We start from the raw sequence: 22261 nt of genomic DNA, 5'->3' as shown, positions 1-22261 counted from the left end.
ACACCACATTGCACTCATCACTCTTAGAGGCCCAAAGGGATGGATGAAGGCAGTGAGAACCCTCTTCTCAATTATTTATTTATTTATTACATTTCTATACCGTCCAATAGCCAGAGCTCTGGGCGGTTCACAAAAATTAAAAACATCCAAAGTATAAAACAACAGTACAAAACCATAACATAAAATTCAATGTAAAAGCTCAACCAGATAGAAACAGCAGCAATGCAAAATTACAAATTTAAAACACCAAGTTAAATAATGAGGACACAACTACTAGCAGGTGAAATTGACAGAAGGTGTTCTTACTAAATGAACATTTTTGTTTTTTAAACATTTGATTCTATGTGGATTCTTCTGTGGATGTGCAGACTATTCTGATGGGAGGCAGCAAACCTCTTCAGTATGCCTTCATAGGTGAAGTGTTGTAGAGAAACGGAGGCAATGAACTGTCAAGGGGCAAACCTTGATACCTAGCTCCTGGTCCTTCCAGCTCTCGCAGGTAGAACATCTGAGGAGGAGATAGGCTGCAGTCAGGGCTGGCGCTACCATTAGGCCAACTAGGCAGCTGCCTAGGGTGCAGACCTCAGAGGGGCGCAGTAGGGCCCTTTAAGGGTCACAGTTTTATGCAAATTAGCTGTTTTAAGAAAAAACTAAAGGAAAATGTAATCGTTCAGAAACTTTTCTTGAACAGCTGAATCGAAGTTGGCAATTTTGGGTGTGTGTCCAAGTAGCCTTGCCTAGGGTGCAAAATAGTCTGCACCGGCCCTGGATGCAGTTACTCATAGGGGGAGGAAATATGGTTAAGGCCATTGTTTAGTTTGGGCAGCTGACTCCTGGTTTCTTTATTGAGACTGGGAAATTAATCTAGAGGCCAATGTCTCTCTTGGGTGGTGTGCCAGTTCACCACCTCCTGTTGGGTCCCAAATGCTTCTTCCATATGGACTCTCCACGTAACTTGGATAGACCTGGCCACATTCCTTGCCCCTGCATTATAGAATAGAATAGTAGAGTTGGAAGGGGCCTATAAGGCCATCGAGTCCAACTCTCTGCTCAATGTAAGAATCAAGGCCCATCAGTCTTGATTCTTTCCACTAGATGCACTGTGGCCTGCAGCCAACACAGAAGGACTCTGCTTTGTTCTGGGGCCAAGTATTCACATGGTACTACACTACACTGTGTAGTATGGTTTTATGGGAAAGGAAGAGAGAGCCCAAAATCTTTGCAGGTACCAGGGAGGGGGTGATTTGGAGCTGCTGGGTAATGACATGTTATCCTCTTCCCTGGTTTTGCTCAAGAGAGCAGGGGTGTGCAACTGGTTTAAGGGCAAACTGCCCCCCCCCACGAGGCCCTCTGTGAGTTCTGTGAACATAAGAAGAGCCCTGCTGGATCTGACCAGCCTCCATCTAGACCAGCATTCTGTTCATGCAGTGGCCAAACAGCTGTCTCTCCTTCCAGCATCGAGAAAGAGACTCGGCTGGCTCTGAGAGAAGAGGCTCCTCCCTGTGTTGGCGAAGTTGGGCCCTTCCTTGGCCTCTTGTGCCCTTTCTCCCAAAAAATTACTCAATTGGCCCTGGCAGGAATTGGCCACACAGCACTGGCTTAGTTGGGAGCCTGCTTTGTGCACCACTCAGTGTCCCCATCAGGGCCAGCGGGAGACTCAACGGAAGACATGGCCAACACTGGGAAGAAAGGATGCTGGACCCAGCACTCGTCAGGTCCCTGGCTTTGTGTGGAATACCCATGAGGGTGGCACATGTCCCAGGAGGCCACTTGACTGGGACTGGAAAGAGTTCTTTCCCATTGCAGCTGAGTCTTCCCACGGCCTTTTTTATTTCCCATCTCAGATTAAAGATAATAGCAGGGATTCCTGCAGGGGGCTTGCAGGTCAAGCTGCAAAGCGTGATGGGACAGGTTAGGCCCCCAAGCCAAGGGTTCTGCGTGCCTACAAATAAGGGGGCAGAAATAAAATTAACCTTGAAGTCTATAAAATCTTGTGGCTCCAAAGAGTGTGTAGGATGGGACCTCCTGAAATAAGGAGATTTGCTTGGACAACGACCTTGTGTGAGAAGAACGCTTGTGTGGGCAGCTTTGGTGTAGGATTTGGTTGCTCAGGTGTCATGGAAGTAATTTTGTGGGATAAAGGAAACATGACTTTATATACCATGGCTACACAGGCCTCTCAGATCACTTCCTCTTAAAATCTGTTTTCACACACTTTATAAAAAACACCCTCTGTCTCCAAACCTCTGTGACATGCTGCAAAACTGTTCAAGCCTAATGTAAGTGCACAGTTCTGCAATGCGGGAAGAAAAAAGCCCACAGAGGATAAATACATTATACATTGTCCTGGTGACTCATAACAAAGAGGAAGTTGGGTAAGGCTGTCATGAACTTTTTCTCATGGTAGGCCAATTTCCCCAGTTGGCTATTCCAGGAATTGGAATTTGCTGCAAGTGTGCAGCTGCTTCAGGGTTCGCTTCTGTCCGCCTTGCAGCATTGCTATGGCCCTCTTGCTGCTGGTCTTGGTGGGGTGGGGTGGGGTGGAGGCAAGAGAACGTCCCCTTGACCAAGGGCTCATCTACAGCAAGCAGGATATTCCACTATGAAAGTGGTATGAAAGCAGTATATAGAAGGCAGGAGCCACACTACTGCTTTATTGCGGTACTGAAGTGCACTAACCCTAATAGTGGATTCTTCTTCGTGGTCTCTGTGCTTCACACACATGGGCTACGTAGAGCAATTTTGGGAAAAACTTCTACAGCTAGAGGCGTTCTAGGTGGGAGCCCCTCCCCACCGTCAATGGCACATTTCCCAATGGCTCCCACCTTCCTTTCAGTTTCTCTTCATCTGCCATTATGGTAGCATTGTGAGGGAAGCTTCTTGTTAGTACTGAGAGTTTTTTCTGAGGTGTTCTTTAGATTTATATTGAATTTTATTCTTACTTCTTCTGTTTTTTTGTATATCTTTGATTTTTGCATTTTTGTTTGTTTCGCGATCTTTGATCGCCCGTTGGGGCATATGGCTCTCCAGACACCTTTTAGAACGTGCTCCGGTTGTGGCAGTAAATTGCCACCGTCTGATGGCCACAGTTTATGTTTACTTTGCCTGGGAGAGGAGCACATAGTTCACTCATGTTCATACTGTCAGGCATTTTCAAAGCAAACAAGGAGACATCACTCCGATAGGTTAAAGGCCATCTTGTGGTACAAGGCTGTGGAGGCAGTTGGTGATAAAGAGCCTGCAATGGCGTCAAATGTGGCCGTTGCACAAACGGCGGTGGCTGTTTCCAAATTGGGCTTAGGTGGAGAAAATTCACCTCCGCAGACTAATGATCCCCCAGTGTTACCACTCACACCAGGACGCTCATTATTGATGAAGGCGGCTAAGAGGATATTAAAAAATGCTAAGAAATCAAAGTCCACTGGGACTTCTAAAAATGAACCGAAAAAGAAAAAGAAAAGGGTGTCAAAAGAACTACCGGGGGCGTCTGGTGAGTTTGTATCTGGTGAGGAGGTGTCCAGGCGATCCTCTATGGAGGCTCTGTGGTCGAATTGAGACCACATTCGACTTTGGCTGAAGTGGAAAGGTCGATACCGATCGTTGTCAATGGCAAGCCTGTAGGTTCATGGCATCGACGACAAAATATATGGAGGCTCTGTGGTCGAATTGAGACCACATTCGACTTTGGCTGAAGTGGAAAGGTCGATACCGATCGTTGTCAATGGCAAGCCTGTAGGTTCATGGCATCAACGACAAAATATATTGGGAGATCAGTACCAACCGCAACCAATGTACCGCTAGCACCACCACTGTTGACATCTCCTATTACATCGTTAACTGTTAGATCGGATCCTCCTCAAATTCTGTCATTGTCTGAGGGAGAGATTAGGGAAACTTCTCCTTTACAAAGTCCTATACAGCCTCCTTCCCCATGGAGGGATGAATATAGGGAGAGGAGGAGGGGTCACTGGAGTCGATGTATTCGATGTCAACTGCTAGAGGTTATGGACCGCATCATTACCACTATAGAGAGAGATCTCATTCGCCACAAGGATGGGACAGATGTTCTGATTGGGGACAACCATATTTCCCATACCATTAGCGTGATTGCGATAAACTACTATGCGTAATGCGTAGATTTAATTTTTTTTAAAAAAAAATGTGTAGATTTAAATAATTTTTTTTAAAAAATGCGTAGCTAGTGTACGTGTCAATTTGTCTTTTTTAAATTTATGCGTTATTTTTTATTTTTTATTGAGGAAATTACTAGGGGTGTGCACGGACCCCCCGATCCGCTTCTCTTCCAGATCTGCAATTTGCAGATCGGGCTGCTCCGCTCCACCCCGCTCCGCCTATAGTCCGCTCCGTTCCGCTGCGGAGCTCTGGATCCGGATCGGAGCTCCGCTTTCCCCCCCATAGGCTTGCATTGAAATCCAAAAAAGTATACAACTTTTTTTCTGCTAAAGTTAGAAACCTCAAGTTTGGCACCATGACACCTCATGGACGTATACACACACATGCCAAGACTCAAGCCAATCCAAGTGTCCCCTGGTTTTTGGGGAATTTATGAAAATCGGACACCCCATTTTCAGACATGGACTGTTCTCCGACAATTTGACAGATAAAAAAATTGGAAGTGGGCACCCTCACAGATGCCATCTAGATCCACATCCATGCCAAGTTTCAAGCAAATCCCATCATCCCCTGATTTTTGGCGGGCTTAAACCTTTTAACTCACCCCAAATCAAGTCCCATACTAGAACTACGTCAATTTTCAAGTTAGAAACCTCAAACTTGGCACCATGATAGATTATCCATGGATACACATGCATGCCAAGACTCAAGCCAATCCCATCATCCCCTGATTTTGGGGGAATTTATGAAAATTGGACACCCCAGTATCTCAGGGATTTAAAGCTGCAGACAGCTCAATGGGGCCATTTCAAAGGAAATCCCAACATGCCATGAATTGGGGAGTAGAGATAAACCTATATGAACCTTCTTCCACACTTGAAAAAATGATTTGGAACTTCCAAAAGTCTAAGTGAGCGCAGGAAGGACTTATCCCCTGAGTCAAAGCAAGACACACACAAACCATCCCTGCGGGGCGGGCAGGGGAGGAGGGCAGGGGAGGAGGGAGGGAAGGCAGGCAGGCAGCAGACATTTCTGGGGGCATAAGGAAGTGAGCCAAGGATAGTTTCAAAGCCAGTAATGCAAACCATCCCTGTGAGGTGGGAGCAGCACAGAGAGATGCCTTTTCTTTTGCATCCCATAACTAGGAGGCTAGGAGGATAAGAGTAAAGCTTTGTGATCCTTGCTTCAGAGTTGATTGACTGCATTGTGATCACAGCCATTACTAAACAACAAAATAATAATGTTAATAGCAATACAAATTAATATTAATAGCAACAACAACAACAACGAGTTGAACCACAATGAAAGCCTGCCTGACTTCACTGAAGAGGAAAAGCCAGGAGAGCTTGGGCTATGGGGTGTAAATATAAAATGGAATAAATAAATAAATAAACAAACAAACAAACAAAGGAGGGGTGGAATTAAAAGCAGCAGTGTTGCTGAATAAACAAGAAGAATTTTTTTAAAAAGGCTATATCTGTCTTTTACCAGTAAGAGGGAAGTGGACGTGCCCAGGGGGAGGGGGAACTGTGCCAATTTGACTGGCCCTGTCTAGGGACCATTCTTTAAGAAGCGACCTGCCACTTCAACTCATGACAGGCATTAGTCTCCAGTGGTTAACCTTTGGAGGATTCTGATGATCCTCCAAGGGCAGGAGTGTGCACTGGGCATGTCCACATGCCCTAGGGGACCTCATCCCCTTGCACCACATCTATTCAGTTGTTCACCAAGGTTAGGGTGGGTAGCAGTGCTGTGTTTCCTATCTGTTATTTATTTACTTAGTATATGATTTCAGGTTGTGTTTGTGCATTTGGTGGGGCTACTGTTTAAAAAAACACTGGGAAAAGTCCGTTCAGACTAAGAAAGAGAAGTTTCCCATTATCCCAAGTTACCTGTTTTGCCTATCCCCTCCTCCAACTTTGGGATCATGTGATCATGACTCTGCCTCTCAGCACTTCAAACAGGTACCTCTCCCGGGTTTTTTACCCGGGTTTTAAAAAATATATAGCAAGCGAACCGCACCGCGCAGAGAGCTGAGAGTAGGCTCAAAATGACCCCCAGCCACGACTCTCTAAGCACAAGAAGTTTCAGAAAGATAGCTTAAAAAACAACACAGTTATCCCCTATTCTTTTCTGCAATGCAATTCTATGGGCGAAATTCTCCAAAATGGCGATCGGATTGCGCCGCGAAAAGAGAAGCGCTCCGCCTATGGGTGCTTCTCTTCGCCGTGCTTCTAAGGGTCCGCAGTCTGCTTCTACTCTGCCTCTGGGCAAGGCGGAGCAGGCCAATTCACTTCTGATTCTCCAATTCTAATCGGAGCGGAGCACATGCCTAGAAATTACCATTAAATACTGCAAATCTCATTCAACACAAGGGTATACATCTTTTTTCTACAACTGTCACTTCACAAAAATTAAACCATGAAGAGCATAAAAATAACCAACAATTTAAAAACACAAATACAAAATACAATGTAAAAAGCACAACCAGGGTAAAACCACACAGCAAAAATGATATATGTTAAAATATGGAATTAAAACAGCAAAGTTTAAATTTAAGTTAAATTAAGTGTTAAAATACTGAGAAAATAAAAAGGTCTTCAGCTGGCAACGGAAGGAGTACACTGTAGGTGCCAGGCGAACCTCTCTGAGGAGCTCGTTCCACACCTGGGGTGCCACAGCAGAGAAGGCCCTCCTCCTAGTAGCCACCTGCCTCACTTCCTTTGGCAGGGGCTCACAGAGAAGGACCCCTGTGGATGATCTTAAGGTCCAGGCAGGCACATATGGGAGGAGGCGTTCCTCCAAATAACCTGGCCCCAAACCTTTTAGGGCTTTGAATGTTAGTACCAGCACTTTGAATCAGGCCCAAACCTGGACTGGCAGCCAATGAAGTTGTAGAAGGACTGGCGTGATATGGTCTCGCCGGCCAGTCCCTGTTGGTAGGCGGGCTGCCCTGTTTTGTACCAGCTGTACACATTGTATGCATTGCAGTAATCCAAATGAGACATTATCAGAGCATGGATAACTGTAGCTAGGCTATCTCTGTCCAGATAAGAGCATAGCTGGTATATCAGCATAAGCTGATAAAAGGTGCTCTTTGCCACTGAGTTCACCTGTGCCTCAAGTGACAGTTCTTGATCCAAGAGCACCCCCAAACTACAGACCCGATCCTTTAGGGAGAGTGCAACCCCATCCAGGACAGGGCAAACATCACCTTACCGGATAGATGAACCACCTGCTAACAGTACCTCCGTCTTGTCTGGATTGAGTCTCAGTTTGTTAGCCCTCATCCAGTCCATTACCGTGCCCAGGCACTGGTTCAGAACAGCCACTGCCTCACCTGGGTCTGATGAAAAGGAAAGGTAGAGCTGGGTATCATCCGCATATGGATGACATCTCAGTCCACATCTCCGGATAACCTCCCCCAGCGGCTTCATGTATATGTTAAACTACATAGGGGATAAAATAGAGCCCTGTGGAACCCCATGGCTTAGGTGCCACGGCACAGAGCAATAATCCCCCAGCACCACCTTCTGAAAATGGCCATTCAAGTAGGAATGGAACCACTGCAACACAGTACCTCCAACTCCCAGCTCAGACAGCCTATCCAGAAGGATACCATGAATTCCCGCAAAGCAGCTCATTCAAGTTTAGATAAGGAATAAATCCTTCCCACTGGGTTCTTGGCCCCTGGTATCAACTCAATCGGGCAGTCATAGAGGCGATGGGGTGTCTGTTAGCAAGGGACTGTTTTCCAGCAACAGAGGTCTGGCCCATCTTTCTGCCACTCTGTAAGGAGACTAATGAGGAACCTGACCCGGGTCTTATCATTAGGAAAGGCCTCTGACTTCAAGTCCATAAACAGCTCGGTTTGTGCCAAAAAGGCTGGAAGCTGGTCAGAGTCTCCTGAAAACTTGTTGGGAGGGCAACAGGGTATTTTGTCCTCCCTGGGGGTGGGGGGCAGAGGCGGCGGCTGCTACCTGAGCTTGTAGCATCTGTACAGCTGTTGTCAGCTTGTCAATTTGGGAGCAGAGCAAGGCGTTTTCCTGCTGTAAAGGCTCCATGCTGGCTGGATTTCAGCCCTTGCTCTCCCTATTTTTGTGGGGGACTGAAGTGCAAACTGTCAGGCTTTGCTGGCTGACTAATGCTGGTTTCCAAGGAATGGCTGTAAACCTCCTGCTGATAACCAGCAATAAACTCATCAAGGCCAGGGGAGATGGGAGAGAAAGATTAGGCAAAGTTGGGCTTGGGAATTTACCGGGTCTTCGAAACTGATTCACTAAGGCAAAGAAGGGTCGTTGTCCAGTCCAAGGTCCAAACTCCAAAGAAGTCATGGTGTCCAGATGGGGTGAGGTTCAAGGTCTAGGAGCAGGTAAAAGACTGCCGGCGGGTTAATCTGACGTTGCACTTCACTGCCGACCTGTGGGATTCCCGCAGCTTTATCTCCAGCATCCTGGAGCAGCTGCTGTTAACTAGTCCCCAGTCCCCTGACAGGCTTTTCCCCTTAAACAGGCCAAAACTCTTCTCCATTGCTCTTTTACATTAAGCCTCCTTCGTTCTGCAGGAGTCAATGGGACCTGGTCCTCTGAATCAGACAGAGGGGCTGTGGCAGGGCATTGGTCATTACCTGGCAGTGAGGGCTCTGGGGCTATTTCTGCCCTAGGACCCTCACCTGGATCTGCCACCTCTCCTTCCTCTTCATCCTCAGATGGATCTGAGGAAGGCATGACAAGGTTGGTATGTATATTTATGGTAATGTTGTTTATGTCCTTTGTGTAGAGTTAATATGGTAAATTAGTTAAGGGGGAGGGGGAGAGAGAATGGAATATGAAACGTTAACTTCAGAGCTTTTATTGAACACACAAATACATCTTCTTTATCATCTTATGTGTAAATAATAAATTGTAAGTTCTTTTGTTCACAATGTAGTTCAGCATCTTACGTTGTAGGTAGTCTCTCAGTGAGACCAAAGGTATTAAATAAATACAGGTTATATGATGGCAGCAGTATTAAGGGAGTGGTCAAGCCTCATGAGGAAAACAGTGCCGAGGGTTTAGAAAGAGCCCTGCCCTCTGTTGTATCTGGTCAAGAGGGCAGGGCTCCTGCAGCTTTCACTGTGGCGATGAAGAGGGAATTTCACCAGGTGCTGCATGCATACAAATGACACCTGCTGAAATTCCCTTTTCTATGCAACTGTTAAAGAGACAGAAGCCCTGTCCTTTCCAAAGGGTCACCCTACCTCTAAGTATTTGATGTAATCAATCTAGAAAATGGTACCTGAACAAATGTGAGAGAAATCTTTCTCATTCTGAGCTCTTTTTTATTTAGCACGATGTAAGAATTTAAAATTGATCGAATGGACTTTCAATTCAAATTGATGGCGGGAGCAAACCTATGGACCCTAGAAATTGTTTGTGAGGCCGATAGGATACTGGCGTATTTCCTCCTCCAAGGTTGGAGGCAACGCTCTGATCTCAGAAGGGGGAATCAGAGATCTGACCACCACCCTCCCCTGCCCCATCACAGCTGGCTAGAAAGAACTGTGCCAGCAGTCCCCCAAGATCCGAAAAGCAACATCTGAGAGGGGTTAAAGTTCAGGAGTGCTTGGGTGAGCAGGGAGGGGAGGAGACCGGAGGGGCCATGACAGGAGCTATCCTGAGGATACTCCAGACTCCTTCCCTCCCCCTCTGAAGTGCCATCACTAGATGGGCAAAAAAAGCCTGTCTAGCAAAAAATGCAGGGGAGGTGGGTGGGGAGGCAGAGATTGCATCTGCTGTTCCTGCCACCCTACATTGGATGATTGGAAGCCTCCAGGTTCAAGGTTTCCGATCATTGAGGATGCAAACCATAGGAGTGAAACTGAAACCCGAAATGGTGAATATCCAAAATGTCCAAATCTACAAAATAACCAATCCCAAAATAAAAGTCAATTAAATAGCACCAGAGAGAGTGAATGAGGTTAAGAAATGGGAAGGAAGTGGTCAAGCCAGACTCTGGGATGCCTTCAGAGAGAGGAAATACAGCTGAGAACCCAGGTATTGTTCTGTTGTACAAAAAAGGCAGTTTTGTCAACATCAACAACAAAAGAGTGGATGCTTCTCATATTGGGATTGGAGCAGAGAATCCTGGTGGTGCTGCCATGCACCCACCAAAAGCAAAGCTCAATGAAAAGTTGGATTGCAGTAAGAGCTTTGCCCAAGCCTTAGGTTCTCAGCAGAATGAAAAATATTGGAAACAGCAATTTGTTTATTTATTTATTACATTTTTATACCGCCCAATAGCTGAAGCTCTCTGGGTGGTTCACAAAAATTAAAACCATAATAAAACAACAATCCTTTACTAGCCCCATTCAGAAATAATAATATAAATCGTGGTTTGTCACTCTGACAACAAGCCACGGTGAGCCTTGGGATTGCATGATGACACCCCCATCACTCTCAACAGGAGGAAATGCAATGCTTCCATTTGTAGTTTCATAAGAAACCAGTTTTCTGTTTCTTCTGAATACTGTAAAATGTGGTTCGAAAATTGTGGGTTGATTTGTTAACTTGGCGCCAGAGATGGAGCTGTTCCATTTCTCAAAAGCAGCTCTGGGGAGCTATATTTCTCAAAAGCAGCTGGATCAGGACCACAGCACAGGAAGGGAGGGTCCAACCCTTTGTCTCCATGCTGATGCCCCAAATTAAAGCCTGCTCCTCCATGAACCTTCTCCTGGCTGTGGAAAGGAAAATATGAACATGGTTTTACCTAAGGTGACCATATGTCTAGTTTTGGCCGACCATGTCCAGACATGGGGGGGGAGGGGCAAAACATGTTCAGGGAAAATCCCAGTTTCCCCCCGTTTTGTCTGAGTGGGGGGGAACCGCACATCCCCGCCCCTCTTACCTCGATGGGGCCTTCTTCTTGCCATGCGCCATCATGCAGGATGAGTAGAACGACCTATCGGGGTGGGGGGAGGGAGCAAGAGGGACACGTTCCACGCCACTCCCTGCCTCGAGCAGGAGGAAGAGGAGGAGGAGACTGTAGAGGTAAAGCAGGCATGGCGATGCAGAAAGCAAAGGAAACGCTCACTAAATGGTTTGATACATGCATGTAATTGCTGATTTCATTGGTGCCTGCTCTAAAATGCTGGCTGTAATTGCCAGGGCTCCTAGCGCTAGGGCTGCTGTGATACAGGGTTAATCATTTGGAGGAATCAGGCGCTCCACTAACCACTTTGTGGTTAGTGTGTGGTTAAGAAAGACTTAACCACAAAAAGGTTAAAAGTGTTGTCTGCAAGCATTCCGCATGTGGTTAGTGTTAACCACAGCTGAACATGGTTAAGCTAACCACAAAGCCCAGAGTGTCGTCTGAACCAGGCCATTGAGAAAGCAACTTGAGTGGAAGGGGGCAGTCTAGAGTGAGCAAATGGCTGGCAGGGACAGGATGAAGCAGACTCTTTCCTCCTACCTGCCTGTCCTCCTCTCAACATTCAGCCTTTTCTGGGTGCTTTTCTTTAAAAAGCTGGGGGACGGGGTGAAATCAGACAGAAGAATTCAGCAGGATGTATACATTTTGGCCTCTGTATGGCAGAGAGCTACAATGTACAGCTGTTTACCCAGAAAGAGTTGTGGCCAGTCAGAGAAACTTTTGCATCCCTATTTGAAAAGTAAGACCATTTAAAACTTTTGTTGTTGTTGTGTATATATATGGCTTCCCCCCTTTAGATTTATTTCCCCCTTTTCTCTGTAAAACCCTAGGGTGGAAAAAAGAAAAGGTAGGTGGAGTTCAATGTTAGACCAAGGCATGGCCTAATTATGTTTCATGCAGTTAATGAAACAGACAGTACAGTTTTAGGTAGACCTTTGGATTGACTCGGTAAAAGGCAGTTCTTTATAGCCTAACCTGTTTCAAATTCTTTTTTCTTCTGATGCCTAAAATGAAATAAATACTTCTACTATAGGTCAGTGAATTCAGAGGCAATATGTGAATTGAGAAAAACAAATGAGGACTTCAAGAAACCACAGCAATAGTCCTGGAGTGTGGAAAAGAGTAAAAAACGTGTGGGGTTTCTTTTCACATTACATCCTGCAATTATCTAAACATGGTGAGTCTTAGTTTTATCACTCCAACGTTATACTGTGCAATCACTGGGAATTGCATGCAAAGGACTCAGATGTTTTCCACCTTACATATAATCTGCTTTGATTGTGAAGTACTCCCATGCATCTTGCTTTAACTGTGCTTCAGAGTCAAAAGATTCACCGTATTTAGCCCCTACTTTCTGAGCGTATCTTCCGAACAGCCGCTGGGGCGCAGGAGCAGAATTTTAAACAAATGCTTACATCTGCGTAAGCTTTAAAGATAAAGACACCAAAATTGGCACATTAATAGATATTAGGGGAGAGCTTTAAGCATGCCAAATTTGAGTTGAATTGGGTCATCCATTGATTTTTTAATGATTTTTTTACATTTCCTCCCTTAAACTCACTTCCTGGTATGCAAAGGATCGCTGTCACCCGCTAGCAAAAACAACAACAACTGCAAAAGCTAAGCACTATGGGGATAATCCAAGGGAAGCAGGTATGTGGGATGAAGCTCTTATTCCTTTGCATTCTCCCTAAGTTTCAGGGAGTGCTAACACAATATAAGTTACTTATCTCATTCATTTCCATTGGATAAGCATCTGTTGTCTTCATTTTACAGATCAGGAACCACAAGAAGCTGTTAATTACTCAGGAGTGAAGATGCGGTCCAATGCAGGTGAGTTTGGGGCTCAGTTTTAATAATCACCTTTCTGAGGCAGCATCACTAGGGGTTTCTGAGTCGTTGTATATGCATAACTTCAGGAATTTCTGTACCACCTTAAATTGGAAAACCATAACCAAACATTTGTCTGGTTGATTCAAAAGCATAAGTTAAATCCTGTCTTTTCCACACATCATTCCTCCTGCTTTGGGACTGTTGTCCTCTCAGCTTTCTGGCTTGAAGAGACAGTTTCCATGATCAAGTCAACCACCCTGGCTTATTTAATTTAATTGAAATGAAATTTATTTATTTTATTTAAGCCACGGTGGCTTGTTTAAATCTGCAGTGAATGTTGTGTGCCGTTAGCCCAATTACCCTGGGGATGGTTCAACCCTCGAACAAGCCCTGCCACCCTGGTTTGGATGTCACAGCTAGCCATGACAAGCAGGTGCCCACAGGCACCCAGGATGACACAACAGCCCCTGTGGGTAAATTAAGCCAGGGTGGGGTGTCATTTTTGTGCACAACAGGTTATTATCTCCTAGCTGTCTTATGTGTTCAGCAGTTCCTACCTCAGGAACTACACTGTGTGTCAACATTCATTTCCCCACATTTCCCTTTGAGCAGTTGGAATGTGTTTGAAACTTTCTTTAATGTTAATAAAGGACCAAATTATTTAAGGTTGTTAAAACACAAAAAGGGATTGTGAAAAGCTCCAAAGGGAAGTCTCTAAGCTGGGAGAATGGGCATCCAAATGGCAGATGTGGTTCAATGTAAGCAAGTATAAGGTGATGCACAATGGGGCAAAAAAAAAAAATCCAACTTCAAGTATAACCTCATGGGATCTGAGTTGGCAATGACCAAACAAGAAAGAGATCTTGGGATTGTGGTGAACAGCTCAGTGAAAATGTCCACCCAGTGTGTGTCCGCTGTAAAGAAGGCAAACTTCGTGTTAGGCATTAGAAGAAAAGGAATTGAGAATAAAACTGCCAGGATCATACTGTCTTTATACAAATCTGTGGTGCAACCGCACTTAGAATACTGTGTACAGTTCTGGTCACCACACCTAAAAAAAAGATTCTGTAGAGCTGGAAAAAGTGCAGAAAAGGGCAACTAAAATGATGAAGGGGCTGGAGCATCTCCCCTATGAAGGAAGGTTACATTAACTGGGATTGTTTAGCTTGGGGAAAAGGAGGCTAAGGGGAGACATGATAGAGGTGTACAAAATTATGCATGGTTTGGAGAATATGGATAGGGAGACATTTTTCTCCCTCTCTCAAAATACTAGAACCCCACAGGGTCATCGTGGGAGATCCAGGACAAATAAAAGGAAGTACTTCTTCATCCAGCACATAGTTAAATTATGGAACTCACTACCACGAGATGTAGTGATGGCCACCTATTTGGATGGCTTTAAAAGGGGGTTGGATAAATTCCTGGAAGCGAAGGCTATCAATGGCTACTAGCCCTGATGGTTGTGTGCTATCTCCTTTATTCGAGGCAGTAAGCCTGTGTGCACCAGTTGCTGGGGAACATGGGTGGGAGGGTGCTGCTGCACCATGTCCTGCCTTGTTGGTTCCTGGCCAATGGCTGGTTGGCCACTGTGTGAACAGAGTGCTGGACTCGATGGACCCTTGGCCTGATCCAGCTGGGCTCTTTTTATGTCCTTATGACTTTTGGTGTGAACAATGTTTTACAGTCTTATCCCACAGACAATGGCTGTGCCAACATTCTGTCTGCTCACCCTCATCCTCGGACTTTCTAACAAAGTGGATGATTCTGTAAAACAGATTCCTGTGGTTATTAGTAAAAGTTTAATCTTTTTTGTGTTCTCTTGTTCCAAACTCAAGTCACAGAGCTCCATCACACCTACTTCCTTGCAACTCCCATCAATTCTAGCCAGCATAGCCAATTGAGAGGGACGATGGGAGTTCCCCAAGCTGATCTAAGGCATGTGTGTGTGTTTGTGTTTTGAGGGTGGCATGGTATAAACCATGCCATTCGGGGGAATCATTAAAGTGAAGTTCCTCTTCAGATTAAGCGTTGTAGGAGTCAGTAGGACAAATTTCTGCTGAGCTCTTCTTAGAAAGGACCAATGCTTGTAAGTGCTTAGAATATGTAAGCACCTTATCTCTTCTTTTCGACTGGGTGTTCTTTGAGCCCAGAGGACAAACACACTTCCAAAGGTATTTGCTTGCCTGCTACGCATGCAAAACATGTCTGAATTTGCATGCCTCCAACCTTACGAAGAATTCAGAGCGGCATCTCAATACAGTGACCTGGTTTGAACGATGCAAAAAACTTTCCTCGATATTTAATTTCGCCTGTCCTACAGAGAGATCAGACTACTGTCTCCGTTTTGTGCCCCTTCCAAAGAATCTGCTCTAATACTGAGCCGTGTCCTCTGGAATATATACATAACTGGTCACTTTTTTTCAATTTGAAAACCTCTTCTAGGAAACTAGTCCCTGTGAAATCAGTTGGGGTGTATGTTGAAGGCAGGGGATGGGATGTATAGCCCTCCAGATGTTGTTGGATTGCAACTCCCATCAATCCTAGCCATCATAGCCAATTGAGGGGGTTGATGGGAATTCTAGTCTAATAGCATCCAGAGGCCCACATATTCCCCATCCCTGATCCAAGGAGTGTGTGTGTCTGTGTGTGTATTTATTGAACACACAAATACATTTTCTTAATCATCTTATGTGTAAATAATAAATTATAAGTTCTTTTGTTCACAGCGTAGTGAGTGGCATCTTTCGTTATAGGTAGTCTCTCAGTGAGACCAAAGGTATTAAATAAAGGTTATATGGTGGCAGCGGTATTAAGGGAGTGGTCAAGCCTCGTGAGGAAAACAGTGCTGAGGGTTTAGAAAGGGAAGGGTTGAAGTGTGGGGAGAGAGAACCCCCTCTTTCACACAGAACAAATGTACCCATAGCCTCAGGGGAGAGTTCCGAAAATTTCCTTTGGAGATTTTGATTTGAATTACCTACGGCCATAAACTACGTATGACATGACAGACATTACAGTATTAAGGACACTAGGCTTCTATTTAACAACATAGTGGTTGCTTCTCAAGAATGCAAGGGGGAATTGTTCCAAACATACACTAAGTAAATTCAAGCTGTGTCTACACAACAATAATAAACAATAAGTTATCTTAAACCACACAAGAAATGATAAACATTAAAGTGTGTAATGGGACAAAACTCCAGAATGTGGTTTCATTTCCATACTTCATCAAAATGAGAAATCTATTATTATTATTTTAAATCTGTGGTACTTGCATCCAAACTTCCTTCCTCTCAGTTTGCTGTTTAATGTTTTTGTTTAGTTCAGGTTAATTACTTTAAATGCACTGTTATAAAAGCTTTATGAAAAAAGATAAGTATTAACCAAGGTAGCAAAAGAAACATTTAGTGTATAACCATAAGAGTTCTATTAATTTTCCTCCCAGTTTAGAAATCAAAGAGGTTTGTTAGCATCTTTAGATCACCAGTTTTTGTTAATGGGGAAAAAAGGGTTCTAGTCAGCATATCAGCAGGCCTCCCCCTAACCTCACTTCCCTCAATCACTCTCTTCCTTCTATAACAAATCTGGGACCAGAAAGATTATGCAAAATTAAAGCAATTATTAATTTCCATAATTTATTGTGATTGCAAAAGTGAGGTTTATGGGTGCAGAATCTGATTTTATTGTCACAGTATGCAAAAGAGACGCAAAACGTATTTAGTGAATCCGGATCCTTTCTAATATAAGTAGAAAGAGACAATTAATATGCATGTGCATATATCTATATCTATCTTTTTTCTGCATTTCCACAGTTCAAGCTAGTATCTAAAGCTGAAATCAAACTTAAAAAATAAAGCCAACACATCAAATAGTACTAAACGCTAATAGAATATTATTCAACAGCAGATTATAAGGCAGCAAAACCAGAACATCAGGGTTATATTTCCAAACCTGTCTAAATAGAAACGTGACACAGAAAACAAAGACCGCTAAATGACAAGGCCACAAGCCCTCCACAGTTGGTTACTGGTTTCTAGTGGAAGCTGCTGCTTACACAAGAGACTCCCAAATTTTCTGGTTGGTCATCCCAACGGATTGATTTACCATCTTTGGATCATTGGCCAACCTATTTGCTCATGATCAAGCCCAGTGCATCAACTGTGACTTTTCTAACAGTGAAAGACTATGGGTGATCCCAGAGGGAAGGGAAAGAGCCAGAGACTGAGGGACCTGTTGGGAAAGAATTGGTGGACCTGATGAAGGCCACTGGGAACTAGGCACTACCACAGTAAAGATAACGAATATGTTTCTCATTTCTTTCTTCAGAGAGAAGGGAAGCACTGGAGGACACGCTATCCAAATTAAAGTTGCAGAAGCACAGAAGGGAGAAACTCTCCCGGCGTGAGGTCCTGGAAATCAGTTCAGACAGTATAACAGAGTGCAACCCTCATGCACTGGAAGACTTGCCTTGGCATTTCCTGCGGAAGGTCTTGGCTTTGAATGTGACAGCCAGGAGTACAAGTGTTGAGATGGATAAGAGAGAGTCAGTGAACCCCCTTGATGTCCTTTGTGCAGTTCTGCTTTGTTCAGACAGTTTCCTCCAACAGGAGATCCTTTTCAAGATGTCTATGTGCCAGTTTGCCCTGCCTTTGCTTCTACCTCCCTTGGAGACTACCAAATGTTCCCTGATGCTTTGGGCCATGAGAGACATTGTGAAAAAATGGAGGCCCCATTCTCTGGCTGAAAGCAAAGGCTACATAGAGGAGAGCCTGGCCTCGATATCCATGCCGACAGTTTCTTTTGTGCGAATAGGGAGCTCCAACCTCTCCAAGTCCAAACTCCTGAATGCGTTTCTCAGCCCCGCCCAGCATCACCACGACTTCTTCATACACCGAGACATGGAGTGCGGGAACCTCACTCGAGAAATTGCTGATGGGCTTGTAGAGGTTGCCTGGTATTTCCCAAGAGGGCAGGAGAGCTCAGATCTCTTCCCAGAGCCAGTTGCAGTTGCAAATCTTCGTGGAGACATTGAATCACACTGGGTACAATTTAGCTTTTTAACCGAGATCTCCTTGGCCGTCTTTATATTTGCAGAGCAAATCAGTGAAAGGGAATATTCCCTCTTGACATTACTGGAGAATTCATCTGCTCAGTTCTACTTTATCCTGGAAGGTCATGGTGGAAAATCCACCACATCTTTGGCTTTCTTGAAGAAATTAGCTCCAGTGCTTAAGATCAACTATTCACATTTATTAGTGAAAGCTGCTAAGACAAATGCAGCAGAATTTGTGGAGAAGCTAAGATCTAGTGTTAGAAGAATAATCAACTCTCCTTCCAAGAAGATGAGTATGGCTGCGATGGCTGCTGTGGCCCGTGAGCTTACCATTCAGGTGGATGAGGACTGCAGCGTGTGTCAAAATGCTCTCAAATGTGCTGTAGAAATCACAGGAGGCATTAAAGATGTAGTAAATTACAAGAATGAAACACTGAAGCTACAAGGTGATCTTTGGAAGGACCTGGCAAAAGTAGAGAAAGAACTGTGCAGAATGGAGAGACAAGGAGACATGCCTGCAGAAAAATACAGATCTGAACAGATAGGCAGACTGTTGGAGCTGCATAAACAGCAGAATGAATGTGAACTTACCATTGGTTTGATTTACTTCCTCAGTGGCATAAAACACCTGAATTCAGCAGGGAAGCACTTCTTCTTGAAATGGATGAAGTTCAATCTTGATCATATTGCTAGGGGAAATCTTTCTAAATTACGAGCTGAGTATAAAGAAAAGTCTTCAGGAGCTAATAGCGAGAAAATTGCAGAACTAGACAAGTTGATATCATGCTCTTCCTTGGGAGTTGAGCATTTCATTCGTGAGCTGGGGCAGTTTTATGAGGTTGAGTATTCAATGGTTAAAGATGGCCAAATAACAAAAAACAGAAGGCAGTTTGACCATTTCCCAAGCATTGCAGCTGACCTGATGCTTGAAGGATTTCCTCTAGAACTGATCGATGGAGATGCTTCCAATATTCCCTTGCAATGGATAATTGATGTTCTAACTAGCCTCCATAACAAACTAGGTGGTCAATCCAAAATGCTGGTGATCACTGTGCTGGGAGTGCAGAGCACTGGGAAATCCACCCTTCTCAACACCATGTTTGGGCTGCAGTTTGCTGTCAGCAGCGGCCGATGTACACGAGGGGCCTTCATGGCACTCCTTAAGATGAGAGAAAACTTGGCTCAGGAGCTTGGCTGTAATTTCATCTTGGTCATAGACACTGAAGGCTTGAAAGCAACAGAACTAGCCAAACTGGAGGACAGCTACCAGCATGACAACGAATTGGCCACTCTAGTGATCGGGCTGAGCGACATCACAATAGTGAACATGGCCATGGAGAATGCCGCTGAAATGAAGGACATCCTGCAAATCGTGACCCACGCCTTCCTCAGGATGGAGAAGACTGGGCAAAAACCCAACTGCCAGTTTGTTCATCAGAACGTCAGTGACGTTTCTGCACATGACCAAAACACGCGGGATAGGAAACATCTTCTGGAACAGCTTAATGAAATGACCCAGACAGCAGCAAAAATGGAAAAAGTTGATAAAAATATCAAGTTTTCAGACATCATGGACTATGACCCAGAAATGCACAACTGGTACATCCCAGGACTGTGGCATGGAGTCCCTCCTATGGTTCCAGTCAACAGGGGGTACAGTGAAAAAGTCTTTGAGTTAAAGAAGTACCTCTTTGAGTTCATGAGGAACCGCTCATGTAAAAGTCCTCCCAAGGACATCCCTCAGTTTATTGAATGGGTGAAGAGTCTGTGGAATGCTGTGAAACATGAGAACTTCATCTTTAGTTTCCGCAACAGCCTCATAGCAGAAGCCTATAATAATCTGTCTATGAAATATTCAGAGTGGGACTGGGGTTTCCGCCGAGAGATGCATATCTGGGTATCTGAGCAGGAAACTGTCATTCAGAATATTTCTCCTGATGAGCTTGATCTCAGCAATTTGAAATGTGAACTTCAAAAGAAACTATCACATGGAGAACAGAAGATTTTGCAGAGTTTGGAGGAGTACTTTGAAAGCAGAGCAGCAAATCTGCATCTTGTAGAAAAGTACAGGGAAGGTTTTGTCAGGAGTGCTAATAGCCTCAAGCATGAACTCGACAGTTATTCTTCCAATAAACTGCGTGATGCCGTTCACATTACAAAGGGTCGGCACAAGATTGACACTCTTCAAGCTGGATACTTGAGAACAATTGAAGGAAAAGTGCACAGGCTTCTAGAAGAATGTAGAAGGAAAAAGCTCAGATTAGAAGAGCGGGAGTTGGAAGGAGAGTTTGAACGAATGTGGACAGAAACATTGCAGGAAATATCACCCCGTAGCTTAGAAAAACGTGACATACATGCAGATGTTGAGCTACATTTGAGAAAGGATTTGTCCCTTCGAGGGGGGCTAGTCATCCCAAAATTACTAGAAAAAAGTGGATTATTAAGCTACAGAATAAGCACTTTCCAAATGAAAAATGCGTATATAAACTCATCATTCTGTGAACATGTGAAGCAGCACTTCTCTGCTGGAAAAGAGCATTTGTTGAAAGCAAAAGAACTTGTGAAATCCGTGATGAACAAATGCAGTTTGTACATTCAGGAAAAGCTGAGCTCCAAAGCAGATTACGATGAAATGTTTTGTGGTGAACTTTTGTGTGCAATCAATGAGAAGCTTCAAGAGAGTGATGTTCAAAAACTTCATACCACATCTTCCTTGGAAGTGGACCTCAAGCTTCACGTTTTGGGAGAAGCAGCACATGAATTTCAGAAGATGCATGAAAATTTCATTAAGGAAAACAATCCAAGGGGACATCTGGAAAAGCTGAAAACTCAGTATTTTTCTGCTTTCAGAGTTCTGTACCTTGAAAAAGATGCCCTACAGAACAGAGCTAAGGATTTCTGTGATCAGTGTCTCCAACCTGCTCTAGTGGATTATATCAACAAGAGACTCGGGATAGAAATAGTGGACGACATTCTCAACAGTTCTCAGTCGATTGAATATGCCAGTCGGACGTTTTTCCAGTACACTCTGCTGAATGAAATGTTGGAAGGGAAGAATTTTGGAAAGTATGTAGAATATATCAATGACTATGAAGACTTTGTAAAAAGTTGGATCCCGAAACGAGTGTTAGATCACTATTCTAAGAACAAGGATCTGAAGAACCTGGAGGCACAGATTCTCTCAGCAATATTGATGAAAATTAGGGAAGCCCTGAAAAACCTGCAGAATAAAAAGCTTGAGACAATCTCAGAATTTCTGGAGCATTTTTGTGGAGAAATGCAGAAGGAGTTGGTTATTCCCAAGGCCAGTCTAGTGGGGGTTCACTTTAAACATGGGTCAGATACTGGTCAGTTTTCAGATTGTGTTGAAAAATCTCTTCCTGATCTGCAAAGACAAATACTATCTACGTTTGAGGCCTTGAATATCACATCCAAACTCTCCAAATTGGCCGTGAAGCCCCAAGATGAGATCTTCAAGCGAGTGTTTGGCTGTGGGAAGCAGTGTCCCTTCTGCAAAGTTCCCTGTGAAGCTGGAGTGGGAGCGCACGAAGAACACTTTGCAGCAGTTCATCGACCCCAAGGGTTGGGGAAGTATAGAAGTATAGCTACACATGAGCTTTGGTATAACATTTGTTCTACTGATGTGGCTTCTAATGCAGAATTCCAAATTTCAGAGACAGGATGGAAATCCCATCCATACAAAGATTATCGTGTCTATTATCCAGACTGGTGCATCCAACCAGATCCCAGTATCAATGCTTCTGATTACTGGAAGTTCATCTTTAAAGAGTTCAATCATGATCTTGCCCGAGAGTATGATGCTAAGCCAGCTGACCTGCCTGAGGAATGGAAGAAGATAACCAAAGAACAGGCACTGCAAGCATTGAAGGAAACATATAATAGGAAGTAAGAGCTACTCCTTTGAAGGCATCTGCCTTACAAGAGAGGTTTTAAATGAAGCTTGGCATCCCCCAGTTGTGTATTCAATCTCTGTAATTGGTCTGTAAGAAACTCAGGCGTTGCCCACAGTTTTTAAACTTAACCTAGAGCCACTCATATGGAAGTTAGCAAAACAATCTAGTCTTTATTTTCCAGAGGTTCGTAAACTGAAAATACCTCATTCCAAATTGGTTAAGAGTAGCCGTCGGTCAAAATATTCCTCCCCAAGTCTGTGGAGCCCTTTATCTCTTTGGCAAGTGTGTGCTGTTGCAAGACCTCATGCCACCCGAGGTGGGAGGACATGCTGCTGTCACTGCCGGAGTGGAGGAGACGGAGGACAAGCCACCGACACACAGAGCACGAGCCAGTGCCACCCTTCCCCTCTTCTCACCTGCC

At 44.3% G+C, this 22261-nt stretch overlaps 2 protein-coding genes across 2 annotated transcripts in view; one reads left to right on the top strand and one right to left on the bottom strand.

The window, feature by feature from the left end:
- The window catches only part of LOC134405666 (apoptosis-associated speck-like protein containing a CARD), a 180104-nt gene that overhangs the window by 45913 nt on the left and 111930 nt on the right, over window positions 1–22261 (bottom strand). The window lies entirely within an intron of this gene.
- On the top strand, window positions 3244–22052 carry LOC134406619 (interferon-induced very large GTPase 1-like). Its single transcript, XM_063138126.1, has 4 exons — window positions 3244–3490; window positions 10194–10316; window positions 12820–12876; window positions 17200–22052. Exons 1-4 carry the CDS (start codon window positions 3244–3246, stop codon window positions 21834–21836), a joined length of 5064 nt encoding a protein of 1687 aa, XP_062994196.1. The 3' UTR covers window positions 21837–22052.

Source organism: Elgaria multicarinata, chromosome 11 (assembly GCF_023053635.1).
Source record: "Elgaria multicarinata webbii isolate HBS135686 ecotype San Diego chromosome 11, rElgMul1.1.pri, whole genome shotgun sequence".
Lineage (NCBI taxonomy): Eukaryota > Metazoa > Chordata > Lepidosauria > Squamata > Anguidae > Elgaria > Elgaria multicarinata.
Note: the sequence above shows the minus strand (reverse complement) of the source record. Positions and strands in the feature narration are given on the sequence as shown.

What these genes read in the sequence shown, in the direction of transcription:
- LOC134406619 (XM_063138126.1), top strand. Translation starts at nt 3,244, where the DNA reads ATGGCGTCAAATGTGGCCGTTGCACAAACGGCGGTGGCTGTTTCCAAA. An exon ending in AGAACTACCGGGGGCGTCTG is followed by an intron (nt 3,491 to 10,193) that starts GTGAGTTTGTAT and finishes TGTACAAAAAAG; the next exon opens with GCAGTTTTGTCAACATCAAC. An exon ending in GAAGATGCGGTCCAATGCAG is followed by an intron (nt 12,877 to 17,199) that starts GTGAGTTTGGGG and finishes TTCTTTCTTCAG; the next exon opens with AGAGAAGGGAAGCACTGGAG.